Raw genomic sequence first — 14,880 nt, 5'->3', positions numbered from 1 at the left:
AAACCAGCGATGCGTTTGTCCTCTCGGATTCTGTTGCATCTACCCCGACGACCGTAGTTCCCGAGCCAGACATCGACATAAATCCAAGTCTCCCCGTGATTCAGAAGCAACAGCTCAGAAGTCTGCTGCGACGATACAAAGACTGCTTTTCGACGTCATCGAGGATTCGACAAACCCCAGTCGCAAAGCATCGCATATTAACCGAAGAGTGCGCTCGACCACACCGCCAGAGCCCTTACTGAGTTTCGACGCGAGAACGCGAAGCTATAAGACACCAAGTCGACGAAATGCTGCGCGACGACATCATCCAGCCGTCGAAAAGCCCGTGGGCGTCTCCAGTTGTTTTAGTGAAGAAAAAGGACGGAACCCTACGTTTCTGCGTCGATTATCGTCGATTGAAAGAAATCACGAAGAAAGACGTATACTCCCTCCCACGCATAGACGACGCATTGGATCGGCTCTGCAATGCTAAATACTTCTCATCGATGGACCTCAAGTCTGGCTACTGGCAAATAGAAGTCGACGAAAGGGATCGCGAAAAGACCGCCTTCCTCACGCCAGACGGCCTCTACGAGTTCAAGGTTATGCAATTCGGACTGCGTTCGGCGCCTGCAACGTTCCAGCGCGTCATGGACACCGTATTAGCAGGACTGAAGCAGACTTAGCAGACCTGTCTCGTTTACTTGGATGACGTCGTCGTCTTCGCCGGAAATTTCGACGATCACCTCAAGCGGCTTGCGACAGTACTAGAAGCCATCAAGTCGTGAGGGCTTACTCTGAAGCCGGAAAAATGCCGCTTCGCTTACGATGAGCTTCTGTTCCTAGGCCACGTAATCAGCAAATCTGGTGTCCGTCCAGACCCGCAAAAGACAGCTACAATCGCACAGTTCCCGCAACCCATCAACAAGAAGACAGTGCGTAGGTTCCTTGGCATGTGTGCCTACTATAGGCGCTTTGTCATGAACTTTTCACGCATCGCGGAGCCGCTAACACATCTAACGAAATGTGATGTCGAGTTCAAGTGGGAAACACGGCAGGCCGACGCATTTGAAGAACTCAAACGGCGCATGCAGTCGCCGCCGGTACTTGCGCACTTCGACGAGTACGCCGATACAGAAATCCATACTGACGCCAGTAGCCTAGGCCTCGGTGCCGTTCTAGTCCAGAGGAGAAACGGAGTCGAACAGGTGATAGCTTGCGCTAGCCGGTCGCTGTCAAAAGCGGAAGGCAACTATTCTACGACCGAAAAGGAATGCCTCGCCATCGTTTGGGCTACAGCTAAATTTTGCCCTTATCTTTATGGCAGGCCATTCAAAGTCGTCAGTGACCATCATGTGTTGTGTTGGCTAGCGAATATAAAGGATCCTTCAGGACGACTTGCGCGGTGGAGCCTCAGACTACAAGAATACGACATCACTGTCACCTATAAGTCCGGACGAAAACACTCCGATGCCGATTGCCTATCACGCGCCCCCATTGACCCGCCGCCGCAAGACGACGAGAACGACGACGCCTTCATCGGAATGATAAGCGCGGAAGACTTCGCTGAACAGCAACGGGCAGACCCGGAGCTGAAAGGCCTCGTCGAATATTCGGAAGGGCACACCGACGTTGTCCCGAGGCCATTTAAGCGCGGACTATCTTCCTTCACGCTTCAAAACAATCTACTCGTGAAGAACTTCTCCTCAGTCCGCGCCAACTACCTTCTTGTTGTCCCGTTAGGACTTCGTCCAGAAGTATTGCACGCCCTACATGACGATCCGACCGCTGGACACCTAGGATTTTCCCGGACACTATCAAGGATACAAGAAAAGTATTATTGGCCGCACCTGACATACGACGTCACCCGTTATGTCAGAACATGCCGAGACTGTCAGCGACGCAAGACACCACCTACAAGGCCAGCCGGATTACTACAGCCAATCGAGCCTCCTTGCCGACCATTCCAGCAGATCGGGATGGACTTGTTGGGACCCTTTCCGACGTCAACAACCGGAAATAAGTGGATCGTCGTGGCGACGGACTACCTCACCCGCTTCGTTGAAACTAAAGCACTGCCGAAAGGTAACGCAGCCGAAGTGGCGAAATTCTTTGTCGAAAACATCCTGCTGCGACATGGCGCCCCAGACGTCCTCATCACCGACAGAGGAACGGCCTTTACAGCGGAGCTCACCCAAGCCATTCTGAACTACAGTCACACAAGGCACAGGAGGACAACGGCCTACCACCCGCAGACGAATGGTCTTACGGAGCGGCTGAAGAAGACCCTCGCCGACATGCTAGCGATGTACGTGGACGTCGAACACAAGACGTGGGATGCCGTCCTGCTGTACGTAACATTCGCTTACAACACGGCGGTGCAAGAAACAACACAGATCACGCCGTTTAAGCTGGTTTACGGCAGGAATCCGACAACGACACTCGACGCCATGCTGCCCCATGTCACTGACGAGGAAAATCGTGACGTCGCTAGCTATCTCCAGCGCGCCGAAGAAGCCCGACAGCTCGCCCGCCTGCTGATCAAGGACCAGCAGAAGACCGACAGCCGACACTACAACCTCCGACGACGCTTTGTCGAGTACCAGCCCGGCGACCGTGTTTGGGTTTGGACCCCTATACGCCGACGAGGACTGAGCGAGAAGCTTTTGCGTCGCTATTTTGGACCGTACAAGATCATCCGACGTATTAGTGCACTGCACTACGAGGTCGTGCCAGACGGCATTTCGCTGTCACAGCGGCGCCGCTCACGACGTGAAATTGTCCACGTTGTGCGGCTCAAGCCGTACCACCAGCGTTGACGAACTTTGGGACTTCGCGTAACTGACCTTTGGACTTCATTTCTTTTCGTTGTTTTGTTACTTATGTTTAATAAGTGTCCCTTTGTGTTTCGCTCTCTTTGTAGCATCGGGGCGATCCTTTTTAAGAGGGGGTATTGACACGCGTATTTATATTTATCGGGCGACCAGGTTTCGCCGCCTAACAAATCTTATCGCACAGCGCGGGACGCGCTTGCATGTATCCGAAGTTTCTGGAAAGTTATCGATGCTTCTATCCGCATTCTGTTGTCGCCATACCTTGTGCTATCTGATTTATTCGCCTGACGCGAATGATGTAGAACTTTATGGAAGGCATGCGGGTCCCAACGATTAGTCTGGAACATTCGACGATTGTGTATAAAAGCCGACGCGCTTAAACTGCTGATCAGATTTTCGACGATCGCCGACCGTGTTAGCCGCTATCGTTGTGCTATAAGTGTAGCCTGTTTTGTGGGCACAAGTTCGCCCAATAAAAGTTAGTTTTGTCTATCACAGTATTGCTACTGTGTTCTTAACGTCACCACCACGTGACAGTATGGAAGACCATTATACATCATTTTAAAGGATAGCCAAACATGGTTTGCCCAACAATTTAAGAATATGGAAATAGTGAATTCCTAATTTCCGTAAGAAATGACTCTTACTTGATATCAATGTACATAATTTTGATTTGTTATTCAATGACGTTGTGTCACTCAAGTTTGCACATTCGTAATACAACAGTACTATTCGCAGGACCAAGATAACGGATATGCACAGAACAATAGAGCGCATCGGACGATATTACAACGAAGGGTGCGTGCACATATGTATTGGAAGAGTCTACCAGCGAAAGGTTGCTTCGTTCTATGCTAGAAAATTTGATATGCACCCGTCAATGTACTGAGGCGCACGGGCGACCCTAGGTGCACATGTTTCTGTAGTAAACCAAAGACATGTTTCATTACTAATTATTTATATGAAGATAATACGCTTACCCAACGACATTGTTTAGGTCGACGCGAGTGTCCTTGACGAAAATATTTTGTGTTATCCGTGTCGCTAGCGTAACACGTGGTGCTAATTATGATTAGCACAGTAGTATCGCTTTCCTAATGCGCCAGATTATCCTCCTTTTTCGAAAGCTTCTGAACTTTAACGCCGCATTAAGCATGCGCTCATATTTATTGTAGCTCATTACCCCTGCAGAAAATGGAGAGATCAAATTTGGTCCAAGTGATAACTACCAGAATTGCTTTTTTCTTTCCCTGTGGCCATCGGCAGCTCGAATAGCCCACGATGTCACTGAGCAGAATGTGCGGCTTAAGAGATACCTCTGGCCAAATTCCCAAAGTTTTGTATCAGCGCCCTTCGCCGTTGGCAGGCCGCCTCAACTAATATTACATTAAGCACCAGTGCTTACTGGAACCGGCTCTTGCGAAGAATACTAGTGCAACAGCTATTTGTAAGCATGGGCAGTGCAATTTTTACGCTGTGTAGCCTCCGCGATTAAGATTGGTGTGACTTGGACAAAAGCATCAGCCGTTGTTTCATTATAGGAAAGTTAGACTACCACGAGTGTTTTCCAAATCACTTGAAAAAAACGCAACATGACAAGGGCACCCCGAATCATAAATTGTCTTTGTCTCATAGAAGTCTGCATTAGGATTTTTGCATTCGCGAAACTTACATAGGGTTGTTTTGGAAGACAGGTAGGATCAGGGATTGGCCCCTGTGCCTACACTATATCTTCACCTGAGTCGCGGCGATGAAGTAATTACACATCTCCATGTGAAGGTAGGCTAACACGTTCCGATGCACACTTGTCGAGTAAACTGTGCATGATACATCCCCTGTACTTTAACGTTTCAGCGCAGGTTTTTGTCTCCTTCTTTCTTGGCTTTGTTGAGGCTCGTAGTGGCGTTGGGCAAGGAATCCACCAAGCCCACTGAGAGTACGTGCAGTAGTAGAAATGACGGAATAGGGTTTTCTTTGACATTAGCTACACGGCTCCAGTCACGAAAGCCCATTTCATGCAGCAGTTCACATCAGGACACGTCGGCCACACTGCACGAAAGTTCTCCACTTTTAATACCGTCATCTTCCCTAGGCGGCTAGACTAGGGAATCTGATGGCTGTATTGCAGCGAATCACAATCGTCGAATCAGTTGCAATGCCACGCCCATGCTATGGCAACGTTCTGCACTCCCCCCCTTTGAAATATCCCCCCCCTCCGATGGTATGGAAAAAGTGGCAGGATAACACCCTTGTAATGCAAAGTTGGCGCCGTTCTTCGGTAGTATTTGAAGCACGCCCTTTTCATCATTAGTTCATTGTGTCAGGGAGTGTTGGGGGGACGTGCCTTTTGTGGACCCGTCAGCAGTGGTTGTAAACGCTGCGTTCCCTTCTTGATAAGCGCTCATGGATGAGTGGGGGTTGCCTCGTGGCAAACGTCTAATTAACGCCTTTGGCCGTATTAAGAAGTAACAGCCGCTCCTTGCCCCTTCCTGTTGATTCCTCAACGATGATACGCAAAGCACCCGACTTTGTCCTTGACAGATGGCTGGCACCGACGACGTGTTCAAGAAAGTCGGCCCATGGCACTACTCCGTGATGGCCTTCTGCTTCTTGCGGGGATTTCCCGCAGCCTACCATGCCATGGCGCCAACGTTCACCGCACCAAACCTGAAGCACTGGTGTGCGAGACCTTCGCAGCTAGCAAACTGGTCTACCCAACAATGGCTGGAAGAGGGAGTGCCCTGGGAAGAGCGTAAGTCCAGACGGCTGCCCTTTTCTGGCTCCACAGACCCGCGAGAGGAGGAAAGCTTGCGCTGATCGAAAGAATAGAGAGTTTTAGTATAGCGTAAAATCCTTGCGTTAGCGTTAGCGTGCGACGCAACGCTAACGCAAAGAAAGACTGCACTGCGCGGCACAAGGTAGTGTTTTAGAATAGCGGAGCGGAGAAAAGCGTTAACGTTAACGCAAACAAATACAGCGCCATCTAGATGTAAAGACACAAAGTACTGGAAAGCCAAATCCACACGAAATGTCGAGCTTATCCAATGCCGAATCCGCAAGTGTGTCGCTAAGTCAAGCTTATCGAAAGCCACAGTCACTGCGTTAATCACGCATGTAGGTGTTTGGTTTGAGCGTTGTTTTGTCGAGAGTCGCGAAACACACCGATTAATCTTGGCATGCCGCGATCGAGTATTCTGTGGGACCCATATTACGTGTCCTTTTTAAGTTGGGATGACATAGACGCCCTCATGCTTCGGGAATTAGAGCGACCGCGCAGGTTCTACGTGTCCTCAAGATCCACTCAGCGTCGAAGCTATACCGGAGGATACGTTTCGCCGGCGATTTCGCTTCCAGAAAGCGGATTTCCCACTTCTTTCCAATTTTTTCCAACGGACGCCCACCTTGACGTCCATCCGAATGGGTTCAAGGCGAAAACCTCCTTCACGAGGTTCATATCGTCGTCGTTGGTAAAACGCACACGCATTGTGACCACAGCACCGACCACACTACTGTGTTTTGCCGCGGAAAACATGACGTGCATCGGCTCCACATACGGCTTTACACCAAGCGAACGAGCGAAATACACTTGGGCGCCATCTCGAGGCGGCTACAGCAAACATTAGAAAACCCGTAGAGTTGTTCTACTAACTCCATGAGCAAACCCTCTAGTTAAGCCTACTGCCCGGCTAATCGAGAACGTATATCGCAAAAAACGCCCATTTGTCACCTGTGCGCCGCTGCCGAAGCATCATCACACAAATCTAAGGCGAACACGAGCATTAGTGGGGTAGGATAGAGCCTAGCAGTGCAGGCAGACGACTCGATAGATCCGAAGCGGGCTGCTCTCACTTCGACTGGCGCCGCCATCTTGCCGTACGTAAGGCTCCCCTTGGGTGCGTTAGCGTTCAACGCTAAATCCTGAAAATAGCGTACGTACGTAAGAGCTCCAGCAGCGTTTACGTATAGCGCATGCGCAGTGTGGTGCACGCAACGCTAACGCTAACGCTAACTCTTTGCGTTTGCTGCTTTACGCTATACTAAAACTCTCTAATGCTAAATTTGGTTGGTTAGCACACGTTAGGCCTAAAAAGAACAGCGCCTAAAACAGGATAAACGAAATGACGAACGGCAGTGATGTTCATTGTCTTTGTCCTGTCCGCATGCGCTGTTTATCTAGAATCACTTCAACACATTCTTAGGAGGCATGAGTTCGAACATAATCATTAATATATTAGGATAGGTAAAGCGAATAGGATCGAGAATAGGATAGCGCATGTGACAGACACCGCAAGTGGTGGTCCTTGTCTTTTGCGTTACCCGAAATTCATAATGTGTTTGTGCCAATTGGCGCCAATGTTCGCATTGTCACAAATAAATATCAAGCAGTCGACAGCCATGAATTTTTAGTACTTGCAACGTATGGCTGTGTGCATTTACATAAATAAAATGAAGTTGGGGCCCGCCTTATATAGGAAGAAGTCTAACTCCTGTTTAATTCAGGAATTTGTGAAAAGCTTGCTTATCGCAACTCTTAGAGAACGCACAGTGTCCTCATGCTCGTGCGTATACTTGTAATTCTGCAGTCGTAACTGTGCTGGCAATGCACTTGATATGTCTAATTTAGTTTTTTTTGTTGAAGGCAACGTGTTATTGCGTCATTTAAAAAATTGAAAGAAAGCTGATGAAGAGCGTAACTAGCAAAGTCTGAAATTGTGGCCGATTTAGCACAAAGAAATGACATAGAAGTGAAAGTAAATCCCGAGATTTGTTGTACTAGTACACATGACGCAATGAAGTGCTTAATAACTCGCAAGCTTAACGGAAACTCAAAAGCACGCAAATTTCCAACTTTATGAACCTTGAAGAATGCGAGGGCGTAAAATTGGGGTTTCATGCTTTAGACATAGCTAACTAGTTGAGTGGCATTACATGTGCTTCCTTGCAATAGGTGCGTTTCGTTGTCGTTCAAATGGTAGTAGGCGGGCTAGTATAGGACATCTCGAGTGTTTACCAATGTGCGATTGTTCAGTCGTGAAAGATCGCCACGTTGGCTGTTCTTGTAAATGTCATATTGCGTATCAATAGAAAGGCTGGTAACACGAAGACTCTCGGCAGTGTATTTTTGCAAACGCATGATTGCAAAAAGTTTGCTTAGTGTAATCTGTCAACTGCATTCTTATTCAATAGAGAGCGACGAAAAAAAAAGATTTCCCAAGTTCTACCGAATATGTGTTATTGTCTTTCGTCGCTCTACTGGGGGTAGTGGGCAAATCCAGGTGACGTTGCATGTTAGAGGTTAAGAAACACTTGCGAAGTAACTGAGAGTTCACAAGGCCCGCTACCGCCAAAGGGAAATATTCGTACATGATCTATGCTCACGATACTTTCATCCCTCGACACACTTCCACTACGGTGCTTTCACGCGAGCCATTGAAGGCCCTGGCCAAGAATAGAGGCCGCGGAAGCGTGAAAGTAAGACGTGGTAGTATTGTGCGGCCGGCCCATTGAACAGCGACTCCTCACTAACAACCGTGCCGACAAAATTCAATCAGATTCACACGCTGGCTGCCGCGGTGCCGGTGGAGGTTTAGCCGGCACGCCGTCTTCTTGGCAGTTGAATGTCCACCATGGATGAGGCGCCCACCTCTATTACCTCGGTAGGCGTAGCAGGAGTCGACTGCAATTTGCTTCTGACCCAAAATACCCACTGCGAAAATAAAGTGAAGTCTCAAGTGCGCCTTTGCTGAGCAGGAGTACTGAATCAAATCACTGGCGCTATCACAGGCAGACAGCGCACAGCTCAAGAGCACCGACTTTTGGGCTAGTTGATCGGTTGGATCAGTTGGAAGTAAGCGCTTGTGTTGTCTCTTCTTTAATTTCTCCTTATTTATGCGCCCTTGACCGTGATCTGAAGCGCACAGCGACGGTACACGCGAGGCCGGGTCTGCTTGCTTGCTTCGTTAAGGACAGCAACAAGAAAGGAACTTCAGTTTTTACTTAAGTGAGACATGAACGTGCAAGGGCTCAAACATGAAAAACACATGCATTTTAGGACTGGCGGTGGCCTAACGACAAGCTCCATTGACCATGTCGCTGATGACTGCTCATCATCATCTTCAGCCTGGTTACGCCCACTGCAGGGCAAAGGCTTCTCCCATACTTCTCCAAATACCCCGATCATGTGCTAATTGTGGCCATGTTGTCCCTGCAAAGCTATTAATCTCATCCGACCCCCTAACTTTCTGCCATCCCCTGCTTCGCTGCCCTTCCCTTGGAAACAAGTCCGTAACCCTTAATGACCTTAGTTTATTATCTCCCCTGCTCATTACATAATAATAATAATAATAATAATAATAATAATAATAATAATAATAATAATAATAATAATAATAATAATAATAATAATAATTATTATTATTATTATTATTTATGCACCACAAGAAAAATACGTAGTAAGCAGGCCTGTTGAAGCCTAAAAGGCTTGTGTGACTAGGCCCGGCAGTGCCGGCAACAGCGATGAGGTCAGTGTATGTACATACATGCATAACCTTAGTGCCAACAAAACATTGTGCAAACAAAATGAAAATTAAATACATGTAAATACAATGTAGCGTGAACATATTTTCACGCTTATATAGATGAAAAACAGAAAATTTGATACATGGTTGTCCAACATAGTGAACATTTTTTAATGCTTACATAGAACAAAAAACAAAATTTAAAAACAAGTTATGGCAACGTAATGAACATTTTTGTAAGCTCATAAAGATATACAGGTTAGTACAACCAAATTACTTCAAATAAGCACATACCAATACATAAAAGAAAACACAAATGGAAGATGACATCTTCTTGAAAACCTTTTTTGACTGAACCGAGAAAATTCGTCAGGTAGATCATTAAAGATTTTGGGCACATAGACGCATCGCCGTGCCTCACCATACCGAGTTGACGAACGAGGAACATTGAAACGAATGTTGTCCCTCAAAAGTCGAGGAGCTACATATTTTTCTCTAAATTGGTCGTTCCAGAAATGACGAAGAACAACAGTTTGCTTAAATAATGACTGAAATGAAGGAAAACCTAACGCGGATAATGAATTGTCACCTGACATCTGGCCGCAGCCTTAGGCAGCACATTTCAATATATTTTTTAGTAAACTGTCAATTCTCGTCTGCCATCTCAATGCGCAGAAATAGAAAACGGCGATTCCGTATCGCAAGATGCTGTATGCGAGTGCATGCAATATGGTTTTCTTTACCGATAATGGCGTGAAACCTTTTATATTAAAAAGCAACCAAGCGACACTCTTAAGTTTGCCACACAGATATGCCAGATGATGCTGCCACGACATGCTGCTATCAATAAATAAACCGAGATATTTCACAGAGTCTACATACTGTACAGGGGTACGTGTACATGAAATGCAGTGCTGGTCATGCAAAAATACTGGAATGTTTATTGCTGTGGTCTTTAAGGGATTTCTAAAACATATTAACTGTGTCGTCCTGATATTTACATTAATACAATTTTTCGCAAACCAGTGCATTACACTGTGTATTGTATTTTGCAGGGCGCCCACAGCCTTTTCATAATTTATATGCTTTGCTAATATAACCGTATCGTCAGCATATTGATAGAGAGTGCCTTTAGAAATTACTAGAGGAAGATCGTTTACGAATACGTTAAATAAAAGAGGTGATAAAATTGAGCCCTGGGGAACACCGGCTGTAAGCCATTGCTTGCTACTGACGGTTTCCTTGTCACCCATAACTATCTGTGAGCTACCACACATGTAGTTTTGCAGTACCCTGTAGAATGGTCCTCTGAATCCCAAAAAAGTTAATTTCTCTAGTAAAATGTTATGATTAGCTGTGTCAAAAGCTTTGGCTATGTCTAGAAATAGCGCACAGGTGAATAAGTTGTTTTCAAATGCAGAATATACTTCATCTGAGAATTCTTCCAGTAGGACTGTGGTACCTCGATTCACAACAACACCAAACTGTCTGGGTGATAAAATCGAAAACTTCATTAAGAAAGACATCATGCATTCTCAAAGGAATTTTTCTACTATTTGGGAAAGTACCGGCAAAATTGAGATTGGCCGATAGTTTTCAATGTTATCTTTCCTGCCTCCTTTATATAGTGGCTTAACTATAGCCGTTTTCAGAGTCTCGGGAATTACTGCACTTTCTAAAAAGCCATTGATTAAAAAAAGCAAGATGTTAGCAAGCACATCGAAGTTTCTTCGCAGAGTGCCTACAGATATGCCATCTATTCCTGGTGGTTTATTTTGCCAAAAACTAAAAAGAATCCTTTTCAGGTCAGGTGTTGATAAGCTAGGCAAGAAAGCGGATGCCGACACAGATTTCTTCAACGTGCAATTATTTTCCTGTTGGGATAAAGCGTTTTCAGAAGCACGCGAGAAAAAGCGGCTGAATGCGTTAAGTACCACTATTTTGTCATCTAGAAATGTGTCAATTGGATTAGAAGGCATGTCACTTCCTCTCCTAAGATTATTTATTATAGACCACGTTTTCGCGCGACTTTTGCGCGACTGGTTGAATTTATTAAAAAAATACATTCTCTTTGCTGTTCGCAAGAGGCCAGACTACCCTGTTTCTTGTAATTTTATATTCAGCTTTTAATCTCTCATTTTTAGGAGAGCGTTTGCAGCGCTTCCAGAGCCAATCCCTAAAAGATATGGCGCGCATAATATCGGCATTAAGCCAGCTAACATTATTTCTGCATTTTTTCATGACAGTATATGTGCTTAGGCGCTCAAAGTGTTCAAGTTGAGTGGAGAACTTTTCGTATACCTTATCGGGTGCACTGCCATCAATTAGCAAAGACCAGGCAAAATTAGTGATGTGTTGGTCCAACATTTTCGTATTAGTGATTTGGATTTTCATCTTATTTCTTTTTGTGTTCCCAACCGATTGATGTTCTGTAGATAGAGAAGGCTTCGAAAGGCGACATGCCACAAAGTAGTGGTCAGCTAATCTTTGATTGACGCAAGCAGCCACAGAATAGTGAGATGCGCGCACCACAATGTGGTCTATGCAGGACGCTACGACTCGGTTATTTAAGCACTCTTCTCTAGTCGGATGATTTATGATGGATTCCAAACCATAAGAAGACAAAATGGATATGTAATCGGGAACAGTGGTTGACGTGACGCATAGCGTATTTATGTTCAAATCACCAGCTAAGCATAACTGCACAGCTGAACCCCATTTGCCCAGTATTTCATCGAGCTCTACCAGGAATCGCCTCACACTGTTACAAGGTGGACGATATATCGAAAGTAGGAATAGATCTGTATTTGAAAGATTTATTTTTATGGCCAGGCATTGCGCACGAACGAACATAATATCTATTCTAGACGTCACATACATGTCACGAACAAAAATCGCTAAACCACCTCCACGCCCTCGTGGCCGGGTCACGAAATGTGAACAATAACCAGACAGAGTAAACATATCGGCGACGACTTGTGGTATATTTATCTCAGTGAGAACAAAAGCGTCAACGTAATTGCTAGCCGCTTCCGCTATCTCTTTAAATTCATTCCAGAACTTTCGTAGGCTTCTTATGTTTACGCTGACGAAAGTAAAATTATGTTGTGACCTCAAGCCAAACGTACTTTAGAAACTTCTAAAATCAGGAACCACACAGAAACTAGACGCCATACTGCTTAAAGAATCCTAGCAATATCAGCTGGCCTGATTACTCGGATCAAAGGTGCACCTTCGTCCTTCTTTACAAAAATCTTACCACCTTTTACCCAGGCGAACTTGTACCCGTTCTGCCTAGATACGGTTCTTGCACGCCAATACAAACTGCGATTTGCCTTTGTCAAGTTATCGTTGAAAAACAATTTGGGTAGAGAACCGTTCTGGTGTAATCGCCGCAGCTTTCCTCGTGAATCAAACCAAGCTTCTCTCGCTGCTATCAAAGTGAATCGTATCAGGACTGTCGGGATTGTTTTACGTTTACTAGGCAAGCGGTGCACTGCTTCTATATCAGTGCTTGAAAAGTTCGTTAGCTCTAGCTGAATGGCTACCTCTGATAAAACATGCTTGAGGTTTTCATTTTGTTCCAGTGGAAGGCCTTCAATTTCCAAGTTATTCTTTCTATTGTATTGTTCGTTCTCATTCGGTACATCCTGCAGAAGATCAAGCTGTATCGCTTGGGCCTTGACCGTTTCATTCAAGCGCAAAATTTCCTCTTCCTGGTCCTTTCCGCGTTCTTTGTTAGCTTTCATCTCCTTCAGTACTGAGTCATACTGTTTAGACACAAATGAGACCGATTCCTCTAGGTTATTAACAGTCATGGAAAGCTTAGTAAACTCAGTTTTCAGCAGAAGCAGGGAATCCACTTTTGCATGCAGAGTTAACAAAGCAGCAATACTTTCTTTTATTTCCCTGAGCTCAGAAGCCAAGGATGGCTCTACAGAACTGCTGTTCCCTGTCTGGCTACAATCTATCTGCGATGCTGAAGCGTCTCGCTGCCTGCCAGCCCGACAGGTTTTGCAGACCCACGTTTCTCGCTTGCAGACCCACGTTGTTCGCAAAAGTACTGGGTGCTATGCCTGAACAAGGTTGACCCAAATGGTAGCCATGTTTACATTCAGCGCACGACATAAAGCGACCATCATCGGGTAACGCACTGTGGCAAGCAATGCACTCTTCAAATACCATGATAAAAGAAAACGAGGTACTTTCACGGGCTCAGCGAGTCATTCCGGCGGAGAAAGGTAAAAACAACCGAGAATCAAAGGCAACTGTTCTTACCTAACAAGAAGAACAAGCGATTATGACAGGTTCACACGCTCCGCCGGACTGCAGCCGATCGTGGGGGAACGCTCGGTTTTACAGTTTCCAGTTCTTCGTGTGATGCTTTGATTGGTCGGCGCTGGACCCTCGTTGAACGATGCCAGCTCAGCACGTGCAAGTGTCAGGTGTCTGGTGGGTTGATGACGTCAGATAGTGCAGAGCTTGCTATCCATGCGGTAGATAGACCAGGCACGTCAACCGTTTTCGAGTGCTACGACGCAGGCAGACCTAACAAGAAGAACAAGCGATTATGACAGGTTCACACGCTCCGCCGGACTGCAGCCGATCGTGGGGGAACGCTCGGTTTTACAGTTTCCAGTTCTTCGTGTGATGCTTTGATTGGTCGGCGCTGGACCCTCGTTGAACGATGCCAGCTCAGCACGTGCAAGTGTCAGGTGTCTGGTGGGTTGATGACGTCTGATGGTGCAGAGCTTGCTATCCATGCGGTAGATAGACCAGGCACGTCAACCGTTTTCGAGTGCTACGACGCAGCCAGACCTAACAAGAAGAACAAGTGATTATGACAGGTTCACATGCTCCGTCGGACTACCAATTAATAATAATAATAATAATAACAATAATAATAATAATAATATAATAATAATAATAATAATAATAATAATAATAATAATAATAATAATAATAATAATAATAATAATAATAATAATAATAATAACAATAATAATATTATATTAATAATAATAATGATAATAATATATTTATTGCCATAAAACATATACAGCATTATAATCAGGCCTGTCTAAGCCTACCAGGGCTTGTGGGACATGGCCTTGCAGAATTGGCAAGGCAATACATTGAGATAAGAAAACAATCACATATCAAATAAAATAATGACGCTGTTACATAAAGCGCGCGACATTACATTTGGCTGCGCAAATTTATTGCAGCAGCACCTACAGTTCAAGCTTACATAAAACGAACAAAACATACAACACAAAATGCAAGAATTCGAATCTTTGACACAATGTCCTCATAAATGTTACCTGAGATGAGAAGGCAACGCAATGTGAATATGTAACATGTTTAGCCTACAGAGCACGTATCATCTTTTTCAGTGATATTTTCAAAGTTGCTGTGAAAATGCCTTCTGGCAGGTTGCTAAACAGATTAGGAACGTACACACATCGCCGGGCCTCACCGTATCTTGTTGCGGAACAAGGCACAGTGAAACGCAAGCCCGAACGGAGCATGCGCACAGGCTTATGCTC

General features: G+C 45.6%; 1 protein-coding gene across 1 annotated transcript in view; it reads left to right on the top strand.

Moving 5' to 3' along the window:
• The window catches only part of LOC139051566 (solute carrier family 22 member 13-like), a 468,022-nt gene that overhangs the window by 41,204 nt on the left and 411,938 nt on the right, over positions 1-14,880 (top strand). The window contains exon 2 of the mRNA XM_070528531.1: positions 5,355-5,565. Coding sequence (XP_070384632.1) covers positions 5,355-5,565 — 211 coding nt within the window. The remainder of the gene's footprint in view (positions 1-5,354; positions 5,566-14,880) is intronic.

Source organism: Dermacentor albipictus, unplaced genomic scaffold (genome assembly GCF_038994185.2).
Source record: "Dermacentor albipictus isolate Rhodes 1998 colony unplaced genomic scaffold, USDA_Dalb.pri_finalv2 scaffold_12, whole genome shotgun sequence".
NCBI classification, from domain to species: Eukaryota; Metazoa; Arthropoda; class Arachnida; order Ixodida; family Ixodidae; genus Dermacentor; species Dermacentor albipictus.
Note: the sequence above shows the minus strand (reverse complement) of the source record. Positions and strands in the feature narration are given on the sequence as shown.